The sequence below is a fragment of the Trichosurus vulpecula genome, chromosome 7 (genome assembly GCF_011100635.1).
Source record: "Trichosurus vulpecula isolate mTriVul1 chromosome 7, mTriVul1.pri, whole genome shotgun sequence".
In the NCBI taxonomy this organism is placed as follows: domain Eukaryota; kingdom Metazoa; phylum Chordata; class Mammalia; order Diprotodontia; family Phalangeridae; genus Trichosurus; species Trichosurus vulpecula.
The window spans coordinates 30,009,431-30,030,734 of NC_050579.1; the positions used below are offsets into that span (position 1 = coordinate 30,009,431).

Consider the following 21,304-nt stretch of genomic DNA (forward strand, 5'->3'; position numbering starts at 1 on the left):
TGTACAACCTAGCTGCCCCCTTATGAGGCAGGTACGACTAACATCTCCAGTTTACAGATGAGGAGACGGAGACAGAGAAAGGTTAAGTGACTTGTCCAAGGTCATATGGCTACTAAGTTTCTAAGATAGGCTTCAAACTCACATCTTCCTGACTCTGAGTCCCATGCCTTATCTACTGCACACTTAGCTGAACTTGAACTCAAATCAAAGGAAAATAAGATCCTCATCAAAGAAGGACTTCAGAGGGCATCTAAGCCAACCCCTTTGTTTTACAGTGGAGGCAACTCAGAGAGATGAAGAAACTTCAAACCTAGGTCACAGGATCCTAGATCTAGACCTTAGAGGACATCTAGCTCAACCCCTTCCCTCATTTTACAGATGAGAAAACTGAGGCCCTGAGAAGTTAAATGACTTGCCCAAGGACTCAGCTGGCAAGTGACCAAGCCAGGATTTGAATCCAGGTCCTCCATCCTTTCCACTCCACATAACTATTTCAAGTCTGAAGCAACGGACGATGACTGGTGATAGGTCCAGGAGATGGGTCACCAACATTCTCCCAGCCTTTAAATGACACACTGTCTGGACCCCTCACTGTTCTCATTTCTTCCCACAATTTAAGCATATTTGAAATCCTTTTCATCCTTCTTCCACACATCCAAAATCCACCAAGTCCCACCCATAAGGTCCCTGGAGTGTCTTCTGGCCAGCGCCCATCTTGATGACTCCAACATTCTCTTTCCTTGGCCTCTTCTTGTGTCTGATTCCCACTTGGTCCCAAGAGCTGCCGCCATGTCTATCTTCCTCACTAGCCACTCTTCCCAGGTCCCATCTTGAATCTGATGGCTTGAGGCTTTCTTTTCCAAATGCTGCCTTTCCAGGCCCCTCACCATGGCGCCCTCCCCCCTCTTTTCCACTCCATAGGGTCCCAGGGTCTGAGTTCAAATCTCATCTTGGTCATTTGGCTACCTGAGCGACTTTGGCCAAGTCACTCTCCCTTCCTCATCTATAAAATTATCAGGTTGGGTTTGATAGCCTCTAAGGTCCCTCTCAGCTCTAAAAATCTATAGGCCTCAGAGTCCTCACCTTCCAAGACAAGCTCTGCCACTCAAAACCCTGCTCTCCATTCCATCCCACAATTGACAGAATGAATAGCAATGGGCAAAGTTAAGATGAATCCCATCAGCCCAAAGAGGCGAGTCATATGGAGGAAAACACTCTGGGTTTGGAGTCAGAGGACCTGGGTTCAAGTCCTGCTTCTGCCACTCACTAGTTGTGACCTTGGAAGTTACTTTTCAGGGTCTCTGTTTCCTCAGCTGTAAAGTGAGGAGGGGGGGTGGGGTGGATCAGGGGACCTTGAGGGTTTCTTACACCCAGCTCTACCTCGATGATCTGTAAATGAAAGTTACTGTAACAGATGTTGCCCCCCCATATAAGTTCTCTTGGGCAGCCTCTTAGGATTGATGCGGCCTTCTTTCGATCGTACTCCATCCAAAGCAATCCTGTTCTTCCATCTGACTCCGGGACTCCACAGGCATTGACCTAGACCTTGGCCAAACCACCTTCAAGGCCCTCTATCTCCTCCCTGTCTTCTGTTCTCAGACTCCACTTACCCATCCTCCCTCAAATGCCCAAAGGGGAAAATAATTCCATTTGGAACTGGGGAAGACTGTAGTGTGCCAACAAGTAGTGCCAACCACTTCCTCTTGATGTTCCTGAGTCAGAAACAACCTCTCCCCAGGGGCCTGTCATCCAGATGACTGAAGCGACCCATACTGGTCTCCAAGAGTGTCTCGACCTTGCAACCCTGCCTGTTGGGTCAGGGTGCCTCAATTAGGAATGAAAACATGCCCGTTAGTCCTTTAAGACAGCTTCCTTTAAAATTTATTTCCATTTGCTTCTTTATTTCTTTCCTTGGATGCAAATAATAGGTCGTTTGCATTTTTGTCTTTTTGAAACCTAATTCTGAATTAGTGAAGAGACTTATTCATCTGTCTGGCTCAAGGATGGGCGAAGCTGATTCCTGTTGTAAATTTCTTTGTCTTACTTGGTGGATGGGTGGCCCGGCATTCTCATGGACGGCATTACTTATAATTTGCTTCTTTGTTGGAGCTTAACCCTCTTGAAAAATGAGCTGGATTTGGCTGCTGTCTCTACCTTCCCCTCCTTTTGTTTTTCTAGCATCCAACCTGCCTTCTGATGAAACACCTACTATGTCCCCTGTAGGGGCCTACTAGGTGCTTGGACTCACAAAGACAAGAGCAGAAGAGCCTCTGCCCTTAATGCCTTACATTTTAAGGAGGAGAAGGCCACGATATTTACGTAGAGGAGTAAATATGAAATCTCTAGAGGGTGGATAGAGTTAGAAAAAGGTTCCAGGAGACAGCGACCGAGACAATAGAATGCACACCCCTTGAGGTCAGGGACTTGGTTTTTGTTCCTTTGTTTTGGTACTTGTGGACTGATGGTTTGCATATTCTCAATGAGCCTAGTGGTATTCCATCTTCTTTCCTGGAGATCCAGAAGTAGGCTAACCATTTGGAATTCTTCTCTCTACACTTGGTGGGGTCTTGCTCCTTAAGTCCACTTACCTGGCTGAAAAGACTAAAGGCTCAACACATGAGCCTCAGGTACACCGTACAGGCCATGAGGGAATTGTAGACTGAGTGGCGCACGACTGAAAGAGGAAGCCTGAAGAATGGAAGCATTTGCCTAATGCGCCATTTTGCCTAAGCCTGTTCATTGATACTTTTGGGTCTTACATTGCCTATTTCCCCATTTTACTCCCCTTTCTGTTTCCTAGAGAATCATCCCATAAAACAAAGACTGTTCTTAAAAAAAAAAAGAAAGAAAATTCAGCAAAACCTATCAATACATCAGACAAATCTGAAAATCTATGCAATGTTGCTCACCAGTTAACCCCGCCACTTCTGCAAAGGAATGGGTGGCGGGAGCAGGAAAGGGTCTTCCCCAACATCATGAACTCATTCTTAGCCCAATAGCTTGGGGTATAGCTTGAGCTATGAGCCCATAGCTTGGCTGCTATGTCTGTCTTTTGGGGGAAGGAGACCAGTCATTTCTCGGCTAAGGCCATTTCTGGGCTCCTTTGAGCTGGTGGTGATTACACTACATCAGTTAGACTTCTGTGGGAAGGTGTGACAATCCTTGTCTTTGTCTTTTACTATTTGCTTTCCATTTTTCATTGTCAGTAGTTTATTTGAATAGGTCAGGTGGGAGCCGTTATTCCAAGACATTGTTCTAATTAGCTATTGATTTTGACCATTGTTTTCATAAGCAGATGGGTCAACTACATACAGAAATAGAAGGGGGAAAAAATGACCAGACTTAGGAGAGTTAGTGGGAACTTGCCTTCCTGGGAACATCAGGTGCATACAGATATCTGGCCTGCACCCTGGAGAACAAGCTCTAGGCCTTGAGCCACGATGTTGCCTGGGCTACAGTAGGGTGGCAGAGTTCTGAGTGGAATCATTGTGTGTCTCCCTCTCCTTCCCCCACCCCCACCCCAGCACCACCTAGATACCCCTTTGGAATGTGTTTTCTTTTCTTTTTTTTTTTTTTAAGAACAGTCTTTGTTTTATGGGATGATTCTCTAGGAAACAGAAAGGGGAGTAAAATAGGGGGAAATATAGGCAATGTAAGACCCAAAAATATCAATGAAAATGTATTTTAGTAAATCTTCTATAAGAAGATGGTAAAAGATTACAAGCAGCACTTTTTCATAAAAAAGGAAAAAGTGGGAGCAATGGGAAGAAAATACGTTTGTTGAAAGCTTGATGTGAGATGCAACTAAGCTGGATCATCCTCACTGCATTTATAGATGATAAAAGGAAGACAACAAAAAGAAAGATGAAAGAGATCTGCCAGAATTTTTATAACAAAAAAAGTTTTTCTCATCAATCATTCTGCTTCTGAACCCACACCTCGGTCTCCATATATGAGGAAGGAAAAATGGCAATGAAGAAGAAGTTGGGGAGGGAAGCTGAACCCAACTGAATACATACAGAAGAAACCCCCGCTGGAGGCAACACAATTTTGAAAGCATTGCAGGATCAATTTTTAAGACATCTGAAAGAGGGGAAGACGTTAAATGACTGGAAAAATTTTGAAATGTTATTACCACCAGTGGCTGTTATTGTTTGTCCTTTGTTCTTGAAGGTGACATCAAGGAGGTGATGCCACCATATGCCAGTGAGTTGGATTTAAGTGAGGCAGGGCTATGCAGAGTCACCAGCCTCATTTTCTCCTCCATAGCCATCTGGGTCCAGTGGCCAGATATTGATCAGGACAACTGGAGATGGCCCAGGATGCTGTGGGGGGGGGGGAACTTCAAAAAGGGGATCAAGAAGATGTCAGTAATGACCAATCCCTGTGCCTGCCTTCTGATTCCTATCAGATTATGAAAAATAATCTATATATCTATTGAGTATAACTTTGATAAAAAAGATGAGAAGGAAGCAGGTAGGGAACTCATTAGATATTATTTCCTTGTATCCTCGTGTGTGTGTGTATGTGGGTGTGCATGTGCAACTGGTGATTTGTATGTTACTAAAATTAATTGGGAGCAGCTAGGTGGCACAGTGAATAGAGCACCAGCCCTGGAGTCAGGAGGACCTGAGTTTGAATCCGGCCTCAGACACTTGGCACATATACTAGCTTTGTGACCTTGGGCAAGTCACTTAACCCCAAATGGCCCTGCCTTCCCCCCTCCAGAAAAAAAAAGAAAAAAATGGATCAAGTTACTTAAAAGGGAGGGAGACACCAAATAACTAGTTATCTAGTCCAATGCCTCTTGTTTTACAAATAAGATTCTGTTAATTGACTGCTGAAGGGCACAGAGCCCCCCTAACCTAGTGAACAAGTGATGGACAATGAAGGTCTTCAGTTCTCACAGCTGACACAAGGGGTAGCAGACAGAAGAGCCCACTGCATTCATTATCATTGATTAGAAATAATCATTTGACTTGGTAGAAACAAATGCCGCCTTAAAAGGGCTTCTTCCGCAAGGTATGTTCCATGCATATATGATTCCTTGATAGCTATGGCTACATAGATGTTTTTGTTCAATGAGCTTTTAACTGTCCAAGGAAGAGGATGACAAAACCACAACAACACAGAAAGACAGAACCTCACTAGGATAGTTTTGGGTCTTTGGTATTTGTGTTTGTTCCTTATCCAGTACCAATGTCAAGAAGTATGTATGGGGCACAGTCCAATTGGAAGGGGGATTTCCTATAGAAGGTGTGGTCCTCCAGATGCTTGTTTGCAAGTGACACTGGACTGTTGGTGTCAGGTCCTGGAATCCTATAGACCTTCTCCAATGACAGCCACCACTGTTCCAAAGAGTTTAGCCTAGCAATTCACACAAGGAAAGCAGAATGGATGGAAAATTGCCTATGTGCAGTTGGATGGGCAGCCCACTGAGTTAGTCCATCATCTGGGACAGTTATGGCAGAATGAGTAATGCCAGCCTTAATAAGAGGAAGAGAGTGGGAAGAATTTCATTTGGGAAACCATTTGATGCTTTTTATGATTCCAAACTCTGCTCTCTGACCATCCACACACCCACCTACCTACACACATACACTCACACTTTCAAAAACACAAATACTCTTGTGGTGATACTATGAACCATGGAACGCCACACGTTCTGAAGAATCAAACTACAGGTAACTCAAAGGTAAATGGAGAGATGTGTGCTAAGCTGTGGTCTATGGCTAATTGACTGGTATGCAGGAAGTGGTATGAGAGATTATCATCCAGGAAACACAGGAATGGAAATGGAAGTGTTCAGTCATATAGTGAAGGCAAAGGACAACAGATGCACAACCTTGCCTTGCTCACTACCCTGTGGAATGTGAAAAAGCCCCAAAGAAGGCTGCCAGAATAGTGGATGTGACTTAGGAGGTCATGCATTAGAATTATACAAGAAGAGAAGGCTGGATGAATCATAAACAAAGTCAGGAGAAGTGCCCACTTCAATGAGACTTTCTCTCTTGTCTTCAAAGAGCTGATTAGCTAGGCGCCTGCAGACCCGAGTGGAAGTCAAGTTACCACCCATTAGCCATAAGGCCTCAGTTCTCTTCTCTGCTGGCGTCTCCTTGCGCTTCTGACCACCTGTCATTCTACGCTTCTCTCTCAAGGCTACATCCCTCCTGTCCAGAAACTTTGGGATAGATGGACCAGGGGAGAAGAGAATGAGCATGTGACCCAAGGAACAAGCAAAGGGCCGTAGGATTGAGAGCTGGAAGGGACCTGAGAGGTTCCTGTACCCAATCCCATCATGTCAGAGAAGAGGAAGTGGAAGTCCAGAGAAGTGGAGGGACTTGCCCAAGGTCATACAGCTAATATATATCTCAGGTAAAATTGAACATTCATTTGATAAATTTTGTGTTCTAAATTCTCTCTCTCCTTTCAGCCCTTCCCACCCATTAAGAAGGCAAGCAACACGACACCCACCATACATGGGATGTCATGTAAAGCATATTTTAAAGGAAGATTTGAATGTAGGTCTTCATAAACCTTCAAAAATTACTCTTTGGTTTTTATTCCCTGTGAACATCTTCAATGACTGTGGGAAAGGTTTTCTTGTTGAGGCTATGCTGGATATGGTGTTAGGAAGACTTGAGTTCAAATCCAGCCTCAGACATTTACTAGCTGTGTGACCCTGGGCAAGTCACTTAACCCTGTTTGCCTCAGTTTCCTCCCCTGTAAAATGGGGATAATAATAACACCTACCTTCCAGGGTTGTGAGGATCAAATAAGATCATAACTGTAAAGCACTTAGCACAGTCTCTGGTACATAGTAGGTGCTTAATAAATCCTTTCCTTGTGTAGGATGGACTAGTCTCAAGGAACTCCAGTCAAGTGGGGGAGGCCATGCATAAACAACTATGTACACACAAGCTGTACGCAGGATAAATGGGAGAGGACCACCAGAGGGAAGGTGCTGGCATGAGGAGGGTTCAGGGTGTGATGGGGAGGACTGTGGAGGGGAGGGAGGAGAAGCCATTCAAAGAACAGCTGGAAGGCCTGGGGGCAACACGAAGGTACAGAACAGTTGTCTGCAAGGATCTGGGGGCGCTGTCAGGAAGAGGGGTTAGGCTTGTTCTTCTTGGCCTCAGGAAGCAGAATTGGCAGCAGTGGGTAGAAATTTCAGAGAAGTAGATTTCTCTTGGACAGAAGTAAAATCTTTCCAACACTGAGAGCTGTCTCAAAGCAGAATGGGGCTGTCTAGAGCTTAGCTTAGTGTCTGGCACACAGTAGGCACTCAATAAGTATTTATTGATTGATCCATTGATGTGCTAGGGCCTAGCATATAGCAGACGTTTAAAAATATCTACTGATTGGTTGGAGAGGTAAGGGGTTCCTGCTCGCTGGGGGTTGTCAAGCAGAGGCTGGATGACCCCTCACTGGTTATGCAGCAGAGGAGATTCTTGCTCAGGCAGAGGCTAGTCTAGGTGCCCACTCTGAGACCCTGTGAGTTCCAAATATCTCCCACTTTACCAACCTGCCCCAGATCTTGGTCCTCTCACCTTTCCTTTCCAAACCAACGAGAGGGATGGCAATGACAAATGGCTTTAGCCATGGGATGGATGTTGGCTGTCTAGTCTAGAAAGCCTTAAATAACCACAAAACAAATCGGCTTCAAAGACAGCAGCAGGATGAGGCGTGGGCAGGACTGGAAAAGGGGCCTATCAGAGCAGAGGCCAACAATGACATAAATCTCCCACTGAGGACTCATCTGCATGGTGAGGTCAGGCAAAGAAAGAATCCTTCTGAACATCCATAAACCAGAAACTTTTACTGTCCTCTGAACTTGGAGCATCCAACCCTCCAGAGACCTGTCTCAAAAGGAATAACAAATAGACCCCAATGCCCTGTGTGTCTCCCAGGCTGCCTCCTCCTGCACAAGCATATTTCAGGCTCCTCTCCTGAGGGACCCGGGGTAAGAAAACCCAACTTTCCCCCTTGTTTTCATGCAATGTGGGTGTTCTTGGCCAACTGCGGAAGGGGTGCTCGAAAGCAGTCGATGCCAGGGCCTTCTTTTTCCTAAGATGAGGGCTGGTCTGGAGATTAGCTAAGGAGGGGAGGGGAAGAAAGAGAAGGGGAGAAGGACTGGGTCTCCCCTTAGTACACAGGATGAAAGCAGATGGAAGCTGGAGGCCAGAAAAGGAACAAGTCGTGATGGTGAACCTTGATCGTCAAGTTTAAGGGTAGAGGGAGGTGACTTACAATTTTACAAGTCTAACTAAAATGTCTGACTCACAAAAGGGTTAAACGAAAGCGTAGTTGGACTTACTAGGGATTTGGATCTATGTGTCATGTTGTTAAGAGCTTGTGATTCTTTGGAGAAGTGTTTGGGGGTATACTTTGGACAATGTGCTCTGTGAGAGTGGCTTTTGGTCTTGGGTATTTGTATTCATTCCCTCTATATTTTGGGTACTGGATCCTTATCAGAAATGTTTGATGCAAAGGAGTTTGCTTTTTCTTTTCTTCCCAGAAGGCTACTACAATACCCCAGGTGAGACATGTGACCACAGTGTCAAGAGCAGAGAAGGGCATATACATAAGAAATGCCACCAAGGTAGGAAAATACAGATTTCCTTCTTTTCCCCACCTTTATGATATTTACAGTTTAGCAGGGGTACAAGTAAGAGGCCATGTGGTTAGTGGAGAGAGAGCCAGGAAGACCTGGATTTGACTTCTGCCTCTGACACATGCTGGCTGTGTGATCCTTGGCAAGTCACACCCTCTCTGGGTCACGGGCAGCTCTCTAAGGCAGTGGTTCTCAAACTTTTGGGTCTCAGGACTCCTATAGCCTCTTAAACATTTTGAGGACCCCCCACTCCAAGAGCTTTTGTTTATTTGGGCTATGTTTATCAGTATTTACCATATTAGAAATTAAAATGTCTTAGTATCAGCATGAGTGGTTTTGACCTCATGGACTCGTGAAAGGTTCTCAAGAACCCCTGAGAGTCCTGGGGCCACATGTGGAGAAGCTCTGTTCTATAGCTATAAGCTGCAGGGCACTTACAGATCTGTTTGGTGGAGAGAATTCCTTCACTGGGAGTTCCCTATGTTAATGAAATCACCAACCTGCTCCAATATATGTTTAACCAAGCTAGTGATTTGTTATTCAGTTGTGTTTGACTCTTCATGGCCTCATTTGGGGTTTTCCTAGCAAAGATACTGGAATGGTTTGCCATTTCCTTCTCCAGCTCATTCTACGGATGAAGAAACTAAGGCAAACAGGGTGAAGCGATTTGACCAGGGTCACATAGCCAGTAAGTGCCTGAGGCCGGATTTGAACTCAAGAGGAGTCTTCCTGACCCCAGCCCAGCACTCTAGGCATTGCATTGCCTAGCTACCCCTGGCTAGTGATTAATATAATACAATATTAATATAAGTTATAACAAAGCACATAAATTATCACACTAACACAAAATTATATAGAGATATATGAATATACACAATTATATAATATTACAGTATTATTAGTGCCATGCTGGGAAATTTCTGGTGTGGAAATATCCTTTGCCCATGCGAAATAGAATTTGATCTTAAGGTTCATTCTAGGGAGTTACCTGATGCCCCCAGCTATTAAAGGACTTGCCCATTACTCCTCTAACAGAACTGGTGATCTCTAAGTACACAAGCAGGGTATAAAGGTCTGTAGGGCTGGAGGAGGTGGAGAAATCCAAGAAAGTCTCATAGAAAAAGGAACATTGGATGAAGGCCCAAAGCAGACTGAGTCAGAGCATCTGGCAGCTAGGGCTGGGGAGGGAAATTACTACCTACTCCCTCTGAATAACCCCTATCATTCGGAGAGCCTTATTTACATTCAGGGAGACCAGCTGCAGTTTTAAAAAGCCTTCCACTCATCCTCGATGGAGCTCCATTGATTATCTTCCTAATGGGCCTGAGCCATAGACGTGTGAAAGAGACAAGATGCTCAGGAGAAAAGATTCCAAGTTCCACTTTGAAAGCCTGATGATGGGAGGCTGAGTCATCGGCTTCATCCCTTTGGAGGGTCCCAGAAGGACTCGTGACTTCAACACATTCCTGAGAACCACTGTCCCCTAGATTGGTGACTTTCCCTTTGTTGTTCCTGTAGGGGATGCCTGCTTCCTAATGGCTAGGACCCTAGGGTGAAAGTTACCACATTATCTGGAAGCTCTCTCTCTTATCTATCTGTAACATTTTAGGGGTCTTGGGCTGTCCTGCTGATGGAAGGGTATGTGTGGGGGAGTAAGATGTAAGAAGACTGGAAAGGTGGGAGAGAGCTAGGTTAGGAAGGGCTCTGAATGCCAAACAGCATTTTGTATTTGATCCTGGAGGCCATAGGGACCCAGTGCAGATTTTTTTTGGGGGGGTGGTAGCATGATAGGACACGCTTTTTAGGAAAATCACTTGAATGGAAGATGAGTTGGAGAGGGTGGGCAGACCCAAAAGGGTATTGCAATAGTCCAGATGTGAAGTGATAAGGGGCAATGTCAGAGGAGAAAAGGGCATGTATATTCAGGTGAGATGGACAGATGAGATGGACTGGCCTTGGTAACAGCTTGGATATGGAAGGTGAGAGCCAGTGAGGAGTCCAGGATGGGGGACTGAGAGGAGGGTGACAAAACGGAACAGGGAGTCAAGACACGGAGGCAAACTGGGCAAACCATTCAATATCACTCCAGCCCAAGACCCCTCCCTTCTCTGACCTCCTACTTGGATTAGAGTTGGCATCATACATTTTCACATTCAATTACTCTCTCATTCTTTTTTTTAGATGTCTCAGGCTCTTAGGATCACAAATGTTGAGCTGGATGGGCCCCCAGAGGCCATGTGGTACAAGGCCTTTAGCTGACAAATAAACTTGAACTCAGACAAATGAAGTGACCTACTTAAGGTGGAAAACATCCAAGGTGGGATTTGAACCCAGGTTCTCTAACTCCAGAGACAGGGTTTGGTTCTGTAAAATGATGGGCTTGCATGAGAGAGCCACTGAGGTGACTTCTGTCTATGATCCCATGGAGTCACTTAAATTACTACAGACCTCCACTTCAGTTTCCTGATCTGTAAAATAGGAGGGTTGAACAAGATGGCCCTTCCAAAGCCCCTTCTAAGATCCCATGATTCCCTGAACCACAACAGGTCCCAGAATGGTTCTGGGCACATCAAGGGGGCCCCCAAAATACTCAATGCTTGACTGATATTGTTTCATGGCTTACTACAGCACCTTGGTAGAGATCAACCAAAGGTGAGCATTGGAAAGAACTTTGCAGAGTATGGTAACCTGGGCCCAAGGAGAGCCTCCTGTTGGCTAATTCACTCACTGCTTATCCTCTCGACTACACTGAGATGTCAAAGAGGCATCAGGTCTGGGTGGGGGAAGGAGATTTTGAGCCATCAGGTTTTCCAAACTACCTTTGGTTTAGTGTGGGAGTTCTTAGGTTGGGGTCCAAGGACCCCCAACCATGGAGATTTCAGGGGTCAGTGAACTTGGACAGGAAAAAAGTGGCATCTTCACTTTCACTGACATTTGCTTTCTCTTGTAATCTCCTTTTATTTTATTGATTTGAAAAAGAATTACTCAGAGAAGAGGTCCACAGACTCCACCAGATTGCCAAAAACAGTTAAGAGCCTCTGGCTGAGTGAGAACAGACAAAAACAATTACTTTTTTAATATAAATTTGAAAGACATTTTTAAAAACAAGCAATGTTCTCTCTGGAAGTTTTGGACTTGGGGCCTATTATTATCCCGTTAATTGCTGTCTCTTAAATCTTTCATCTAAGATTAGCTCTGGTATTATTAAATGACCTAACCATACAACTGCCAAAATGATTTGTTTCATGGGATAACAGCAAGTGTCATTCTTCCCCGTCCCTTGGAAAACAGTATTTTCTATGCACGAAGCCTTCATCAAGGCCCTACTAGTAAATACCAGGTGATTTTTAAAATCATTTTTCATCCAGAGATCTTTTTATATTCAAACCATGCTGGAAAATTTCACCAATGCATCTTCTCCCCATTGTTTCAGTTACTACCACTATGAGGCTCCTTCCCTGCCCACTGAAGATCTTGGTGCCATCTTGGAAGATGTTGACAGTTAAGAGAAATCAAAGACTAAGGAAACCCTCTGGCTTTGTGTGTCTGTGCCGCAATTCTGGAACATTAATGATGGGAGGCAAGAAGAAAATGGTGGGAGATCATTTCTAGTTTCCTTGTCCTGTGTGAAGGGAAGGGACAGTCCCATCAGGGATGCTCACGGGAAGTCTGGGGGTGGGGAACAAGGGATGAAGTTGGCCACCAGAGGCAGGGCAGAGAGGCAAGCCAGGTAGCATTGTGAATGTAATTAGGAATAGCCATTAATAATAATAGTTAATTTTTAAATAGAACTTTAAGGTATACAAAAGTCTTTGCATGTTACCTCATGACCCCTCTGGGACGTAGGTGCTATTATTATCTTCTTTTTACAGATGAAGAAACTGAGGCTGAACTGTTGAGAGACTTGCTCAGGATCATACAACCATTATGTGTCCGAGGTGAGGCCTGAACCCCGATCTTGCTGGGATCTTCTCTTCACACTCTGCCTCTTATAGTACACACAATAAATCCCTATTGATGGAGGAATTTCATTTTGGTTCTATATGTTTCTACCCACTGCTCTCCCATGTGGATCCCCATTTTTTCTTTTTTTTTCAAATTTTCTTTTCTTTGTTTTTAATTTAATATTTTTCTCCAGTCACAGATCCTCATTTTCTAAGTGACCTTGAAACATTTGGGATTTTGTCCATTTTTTTTGACTTTCTAACTCCACCAAAAACAGCTTTCAAAGACTCACAAGCAAGGGCGCACTGGCAAATGTTTAACAACTGGATTTCCCAAACCATCACAGGACACTATATGTTTAATCTGTATTATTAGTATTTTCCCATCATTTGTTCCAGGCTAGAAAATCAACAAAACAATAAATGAAGCCCGGATTTGTAGCACTTTCTGATTTCCTTAGTTTAAATGCTCACACTGAAAATTTAACAGTCAGCTCTCAAGAAACAATACAAGTTGGCTCCGGCACACCCCAGCTGACACAGCACCCTCAACCACAGCCAGCTCTTAACAAACAGCATCATCGAGTCATAAGAAAATAGCTCAGAAATCTACTCATTATGTTCCCACCTCAGGGTCCAGAGGCGTTGAAAAATTAAGGGAAGACAAATTCTCAGGGATAAATGAGTTGGGGGTTTCATCCAGTGTGCGATGGTTTGGGAAATACTTCCAGATGTTGACCAACCCTAAACCAAGGCTGCTTTGCTCATTTTTCCATCAGGAAACATCATCCTCTGACTCAGGAGTAGAAATACCAGGGAGACTAGATCCTTGGCCTAATTTAATGAGAATAATGATAAGCATCTTGTCTATTTATGTTGGCTTTCTTTTTTTTTTCAGAAGGGCTCAGAGAGTTGCTTCTTATCTGTCATTATCTTTTTTTTTTTTTATTCATCTCTAGCAGGCGGGGTGAAGGGTATTACAATGGCTCATCATTTACCAGTAAGAGGCTTGGGGGTGGATGACGAGCGAGTCCCAAAGATCTGCCTCTGAACACCAATTCTTTCATTTACTACTTGTAGGACTCTGGGCATGGGACACCCAATGGTGCAGTGGAGAGAATGCCACGCTTGGGACTGAAGCCTGTGAGTTCAATGTATAGCTTGGCCACTTTCCGTTTGTGTGAATTTGGACAAGTCACCCTCTACTTTTCAGGGGTCCAGTTTCTTTTTCTGTAAAAAGAGAAGTGTCCTTTCCTTAGATCCTTAGATCTATGATCCTAAATTATTTGGCCCCCAGGTTTCTTATCTGTAAAATGGGATAATATTATAATATCCCCAGAACCTTTCTCAACCTGTTACTGTGAGATTCAGATGGCTCAGACGATTCAGAGATTTCAGATGAAAGCTAAGGGAAGGAATGAATTGGAAAAGCATTTTTTAAAGTGCTAACTAAAGTACCATGCTAAGCGTAGGAGATTAATAAATGCTTGTTTATTAGAATCCATTAGAATGTAAGCTCCTTGAAGTCAGGGACTGTTTTTGCCTTTCTCTGTATCCCCAGAACATAGCCCAGTGCCTGGAATACGGGAAGAACTTAAGAAATGCTTACTGGCTCGCTAGCCTATTAGCTTGATTGGTTAAAAGAGTTTCCTGGGACACCAAGAGGTTAAGGGACTTATCTAGGGTCACACACAGCCAGTCTAAATCAGAGGCAAGACCTGAATCCAGGTCTTCCCAGATTCCAAGGCTGATGTTCTATCCATTATACTACATTACGTCTCATCTGGCATTTTATAGGAGCTTAATAACCTCATGTTTGCTTGCTTGATTAAAAAGTTTACTGTGGGCACTGAGAGGTTTGTCAAGGGTCACACAGGTCAATCAACCAACCAATAAACATTTATTAAGGCATGCCATGTACTATACTAAGCACTAGGGATACAAAAAGAGGCAAGAGACAACCCCTGCCCTCAAGGAGCTTATAATCTAATGGGAGAGATAAGATGCAAACAAATCTATACAAAGTTTCTCCAGCTCTGAGGCAGGCACATCACACTGCCTTTCACTGACGCTTCCATGCTTCAGGGATCCATGATTCCACCAATGTGGGTCCCTCATCCATAGATGACAACTCCTCCATCTTAACAGGTGGTCTTTGAGGGTTCGCAGGCCAGCTGCCTTTGCCACCTGAATACCCTGTACTCTTTGCCTTTTCTACCTCCCCAAAGCAAAACACCCCTCCCTGGTCACCACTTCTTTATATGAGTCAACCTGGAAGCTCGAAAGAGAAGAAAGCTAAGATGGACATTATGGTATCTTTTTTTTAATGTAGAGTAAAGAAAGAAAGCTGGAAAGAAATTCAGACAAACAGGACAGCTTTGAAAACTACAGGTTCAACTTTTAAAAGTAACTTCTAAAAAGCAACTCATTATCAGACAAAAGAAAGCTAGTCATAATGTAGTCAACAGCGTCATCATGCATAAGACTTTTTTTCTGTTCTACTATTTTTATGGTAAGGGCCATTTTATTTGGTGTTTGATAAGTTCAGAATATGTTTTTTAGAAAGAATGTACCCTGAACCAAATAGAATTCAAATATTCATCTTCTCTTTCATGGCAAATTAAGCTCATTTTTTGAAAGTGGCTCGGTTTGAGAAATTAATTTTTTAAAAATTCCTTAAGTCATTTCAGTTAACATAATTGTGTCTAACTGAAAGTACTAGATGTACATGAGGATACCAGTCCCAGAGCCCAATGAGGTATCATCAGTGTGAGACTCAGGAGCATATTCAACAAGGAGATTTACTCATTAGTCTAATTTCTTTGATCACCATACAAACTCATGGGTTTTAATTATCCTTCCGTCCTCCATGCCCCTGCCCAGAAGAGTAGTCTTCGCTACTCTTCAGGAAATGATGCTTTTGCAACTGAACTTAGTGTTATGTTGGTTCTTTAAAAAAAGTAGATTGGATTGGTAGTCTCAATGATGATGACTGGCTTTTATGTAGCACTCAAAGGTCTGGCGTAGTGGACAAAAAGCTGGCTTTGGATATGGGCAATCTGGGTTGTGTGACTCTGGGCAATGACTAAGCCAACTCTGGTTTGTAAAACAGCGGCAAATCTTCATTGGGAGAGTCTAGACTTGAGTTCTGTTTGTGCCACTTGAATTTGAGTCATGGCTATTCAAGTGAAATCTAATTGAGTGTCAGAATGTCCTTTGAATGGAACAAAAGTGCTTAATGTGTCTTATGTATCATTTTTCTTTTTAGAGTTGAACCTTTTCATCGACACTCAAGATAATCAGAGTGAATTTAAAACGGGGTGTATAGTAAGACCCACCAATGACTGTGTCCCTTTACCAGCCTCCATTAGGCCAGTGATCTGTCAGGTCCCTAATTTTTCAGTGCTTTGCTCACTATGACTTAACCTGTAAAGCCCTTGTTATCACTGTCTCAATTCCAATATTATACCAAGACCGTATTATGCAATAAAAGTATATGTGTCCAAATGCAAAAATAAAATAAAATATAAGCTTCATAAGGGTAGAAAGGGTCTCTTTTTAAAATATTTCTATCACTAGCACTTAGTACAGTACTTGACAGACAGAACACAAATAGAATGTTTTTTCATCCATCCCTCCATCCATCCATGTGTCCATCCATCCATCCATCCATGCATCTATGCATCTATCCATCCATCCTTCCAGCCATGCATCCATGCATCCATCCATCCATCCATCCACCCATCCATCCATCCATCCGCCCAATAATTATTTCCTCATCTTGGTAGAGAGGGAGGGACTATGGGAGTGGAATTTTACCCCTACTGGATAATCATTTTGATAGTTTCACTTAATTATTTTTCTTTTTAAAAAGGCAGGTCAAATGGAAAGAGGCAGGGCGGTGCAGCCAGAAACGTAAGAACATAAAATTCACCTCAGATTTCATCTAGCACAACCCCCTCATTTGACAGAAATGACTGTTGTGTAAAAAACAAATGACATCAAGAAAACTTAACAAACCCCACCCCCATCCCAACGTGTACATATATGATTTTGGAGATAAGGAAAAATCTGACTAGAAAAGGGTCTGGAGTTAACCTTAACGTTCATTGAGAGGCAGTATGGTTTCACAGAAGGTTGGTAGGAGTCAGGAAGACCTAGGGTTCAAATCCTACCCATGACACGGGACTGCCTGTGAAACACTGGACAAGTCATTTCTAGACAACTCCCTAAGACCATAAACTGCACAGAAGGTCCCAACCTGCATTGGGAGAGGGAGCTTCCTCCTCTGAGAGTTCCTTATGTTAATTAATCAATAGTCCTGACCAAGCTTAATTCATAACCCAAAGTTACAAATTGAAAAAATATATAAAATTCCAAATTGAAAACAGTATAAAGTGAAAACAATATAAAAATATAAAATTACAAATTGAAAACAGATTATTGACTTTGAGCTTCTGGGGCTTGTCATACGCCCTTTTGGACAGTTTGGAAATTTGGGGACATTTATTTTCTGTCACAGGAGTGGCAAATTGTAGTGGGGAAAGGGTAGAGATGTTAAGTTAAGAGGGGAGGCCCCTTCCAACATTTATCAGTTCTTCTTGCTTTGACTGGTTTGGATAAAAACAAATAAATAAACAAATGGATGGATGATGATAGCAGCTAACATTTATATTGGACGTTAAGCCTTGCAAAGTACATCACAAATGTCATCTCATTTCATCCCCACAACAGCCCCATAAGGTAGGTACTATTATTATTCCCCATTCTACAGATAAGGAAACTGAGTCTGAAAGAGGTTAAGAGACAAATGCCTTGTACAAATTAAAGGCTGGCTGCACACAGGCTGGTACATGAGTGACATTGTTATGAGACGTTCCCCGATGAAAGATGTTCGTTCCTTACCGGATAGCCTTCTGTCTTCTTCTGACACCATTTTAGCAATGCATTCCGCTTGGAGCCACCATATTCCCGGGCCAGGGCAGCCAGTGGATCCTTTCTTTCCACACTAAGGTTAGAGAAAACATGGAGGAGTCAAGATGTTTCTTAGCACTGCCAAGGATGTGCTTGCTAATGAGCACCTAAAGAAGAATAAACCTAGACTCATTCATGTCAACTGGGCTAGTTCAGTTCAACAGACATCTTTCAAAGAGCCAATCAATGGTAACAAAGAGATGAATTCATTGGTGATTACTGGATACCAGTCCTGTGAGAGGGGATGGTATCATTGTTGGGTTAAGTTTTTTTTTTTAAACCAAAACTAAACAATTTCAGTGATACTCTAGAATTTCAAAGGATGAAGTGATTAGGAACAAATAACTATAGAGCTCTCTCCCCTTCCCCTCCTAGTTCTCTACCAATTACCAATATTAATACTATATTTCATTCAACCTTACCTTGTTCAAATAATGAGTGTATAGGATCACTCAATATCTCCTACGCAGAATATGTCAAATTCAAAATTCTATTCCTACAGTTGTTGATAGCTCATATTTACAGGTTTGTTTTCTGGTTCGTGAAGAACTTTATGTATATTATCCAATTTAATAATTTAGAAGGCATAATTACCAATTTTCCTAATGTGTTTTGTAAAAAGCAAAAGCATGTTAGGATGGAAGCATTTTAGTGCACCAACTCAAATACAAACACAACAACAATGACAAAGGGGAGAGTGTTAGGAATCAGATTTGTAGTGGTGGTCATGCCAGAGTCAGGGCAGAAAGAACACAGGGGAAATGCAGTTTGTGAACCCCTCAATATCTGTTAGCAAATGATTTTAACTGTGAATATAATCAGGGTTTCCAGAGGAAGTGATTTCCAAACAGGACAGTGGGAAAGTGGAAGGGAAAAGTCTGACCCAGGATTGGTGTTTTTAATTGGCTTCAGTGAATTACTTTCCTCAAGATTTCTGTGGGCTCACCCCCCTCCCCTCTATTCTACATTATAGTCCTTTGTGCATGAGCACATTTCTTATTAGGAGGATGTGGGGTGCAGCATTTTAAGAACATTGGATAGTGAGTGGAAGGACATGGGCTTCAAATCCCAGCTCTGTCACTACTTAACTATGTGACCTTGAGTTTCTCGTCTGTAAGATGAGGAAATGTGATTAGAAGACCTCTACGGTAACTTCTAGCTTTAAATGATTGATCTATGGTCCCTTATGATTCATCCCACATACTACAGTATAATCTATAGCCTCCCTTAGCAGAGTACAAGCTCCATGGGGGCAATTCTTTCACAATTTTGTCTGAGCCTGTCTTTCTGGCCACACTGGACATTACTCCCCCTCACACTCTCTGTGATCCAGCCAAACTGGCCTTTTTTCTGTTTTTTTACACATCTCATCTCTCACTTCCATGCCTTTGCATGTCCCCTTCAGTCCCCTGGAACGTAGTCACTTCCACTTGTTCCTCTCTTCCTTCCGGACATAGTTCAAGCACCATCTTCTGTATGAAGCTTTTCTTAATCCTACCTTCTTCCAACTACCAATGCATTTATTTATTTGTATTTATTCTGTATAGACTTATCTATATGTATTGCTGTCTTGCCCCTGACAAAGTAAACTCCTTGCAGATAAGGACTATTTTACTGTATCTGTAACCCTGGCACATAGTTGGTACTTTATAAACTCTTGTTGATTGGTGTATATCTCCTCAAGGTCTTTGCACATAGTAGGCATTTAATAACTGCTTTACAAATAGACAAATGACATAATGAATAAATGAATCTCAACAGCAAATTACATTTGCTGTTAACCTCCTTATGCACTATGTAATTTGTATAATAAACAACATAGCAGCAAATGTATTCCCCTGGGCCTTATGTCCACTCCACTACCCAGGACACATTCTTTGAGATGGGCTCACTCTTAGAAGGGTAATATGGCATAAAATTTCCACGAACTACTGGATAGAGCAAGGGATGGCTGGGCAGCAAGAAGGGACCTGTTGACACTGGATGCCAGGAGTCTGCAGTGGGACAGGTTGACAACAACGTTCTATTCTGGTGGGGAGAGCAGGAGCCAGTGGTTCAGGGCATGGATGCTAAAAGTAAGAGAAACTACATTTGTACTCAGGGGACAGAATTAGGAAAAGTGAGGGCAAGTCACCAGGAGGCTGTTAACCTTTGCTGTGCCACAGGCCCCTTTGGTAGCCTGGAGAAACCTGCAGACGGCTTCTCAGAAGAATGTTTTTAACTGCATAAAATAAAGTACACAGGATGACGAAGGAAACCAATTAACTAGCTGGCGCCATAGTGCATAGAGCACTGCACCTGGAGTCAGGAAGACCTGAGTTCAAGTCTTACCTCTCACACTTACTAGCTGTGTGACCTTGGGCAAGGCACTTCACCCTGTTTACCTTAGTTTCCTCATCTGTCAAACGGGCTGGAGAAGGAAATGGCAAATCACTCCAGCATCTTTGTCAAGAAAACCCCAAATGGGGCCACAGGGAGTTGGACACAAATGAACACCAACAACACAATTATCAAGTTTACAGGCCCCAGGTTAAGACTCCTGTTCTGATACCCTGAGCTCCCCCAAAGCAGAATGAGATGTCTTGAGGAGTAGGGGTTGTTCCCCTTTGTTGGAGAACTCCGAGGAAAGGCTTGGTCATCATTTTTTAAAGGAGTTTTGAGAAGAGAATCCTTGTTCAGTTTAAGGATTGGACTAGTAAGTGACTGTTGAGGTCCCTTCCAAATCTGTGTTTCTTTGGTCCTGAAGCATGGATGGATGTTCCTTTTACCATCACAACATGCCAATGGTGGAGATGACTACCCCCTTTCGACAAAGCTGTAAACTGAGGCATAGTACAGTGAACTCAATCACCCACGCCCTATTGAACAGCGAATCGGCCACTCCCACATTAGACCACACTGCCAGTCAATGTCAATCAACAACATTTATTGAATCCCTACCATGTGTAGGGAACTAGATGCTATAGGGAGAAGTGGAAGGAACAGAAGACAGAGTCCTGCCCTCAAGAAGTTCACAATCTAATGGGGGGGGGTGGAGGAGATGGAACATACATACATGAAAATACATGAGCATGCAGACAACAGAAATATGAAAAAATGGGAAAAAATACAAGACGATTTAGAAAAAACATACACCAAAACAGCAATTGTGAACATGACGAAGTTTCCTGGGAAATCAATCAGACAGTTAAGCCAACCACCTGGGAAGGCTGAGCAGGGATTAGAAGAGGCTCAACCTGTCTCCAAAGTCCTAGCCATTGGAGTCAGGAAGGGCAGGAGGTGGGAGCAACCAACAGAAATGGTGACAAGACCTTAGTGAGGCACCAACCACGTTGTTAAATGAGAGCAGGAGGCAAAGACCCAGATCAGTGTTTAGGCACATCATGAAACAAACATGGCTGGGGTCACAAGACAGCTATTATGTCAGTTAAACGAGTTTGGGGAGCAACAAAAGGCCTCAGGACTTGGCATCAAGGCAATGACCAATGAGGAGCGATGGGGAATCACGTCTCCACCACTCAGTAGCAAGGTGGTGGACTCTGGCAGCAGAATAAGGCATGTGTTGTCAGATATGGTTGCTACACTGATTTGTTTTAGGTTAATTGTACTTTACTGTTAGAAGGGAAGGTTCTATTGGTGGAGGAGGTGGTGGGGATCCATTGGGAAGGGCTAGATGTGCAAAAAAACAAAAAGGCATCAGGAAATCTTTATTTTTTAAAAGACTGGAGGAGCAGTGGTTTTGGGTAGCGGAGTAGATGCCATATTCCTCTCC

General features: G+C 43.2%; 1 protein-coding gene across 2 annotated transcripts in view; it reads right to left on the reverse strand.

Moving 5' to 3' along the window:
* Positions 1 to 21,304, reverse strand: part of SPECC1 (sperm antigen with calponin homology and coiled-coil domains 1) — a 354,946-nt gene that overhangs the window by 76,862 nt on the left and 256,780 nt on the right. For both annotated transcript variants that reach the window (XM_036767683.1, XM_036767682.1), the window contains one exon: positions 17,464 to 17,566. In XM_036767683.1, the coding sequence (XP_036623578.1) occupies positions 17,464 to 17,566 (103 nt within the window). The remainder of the gene's footprint in view (positions 1 to 17,463; positions 17,567 to 21,304) is intronic.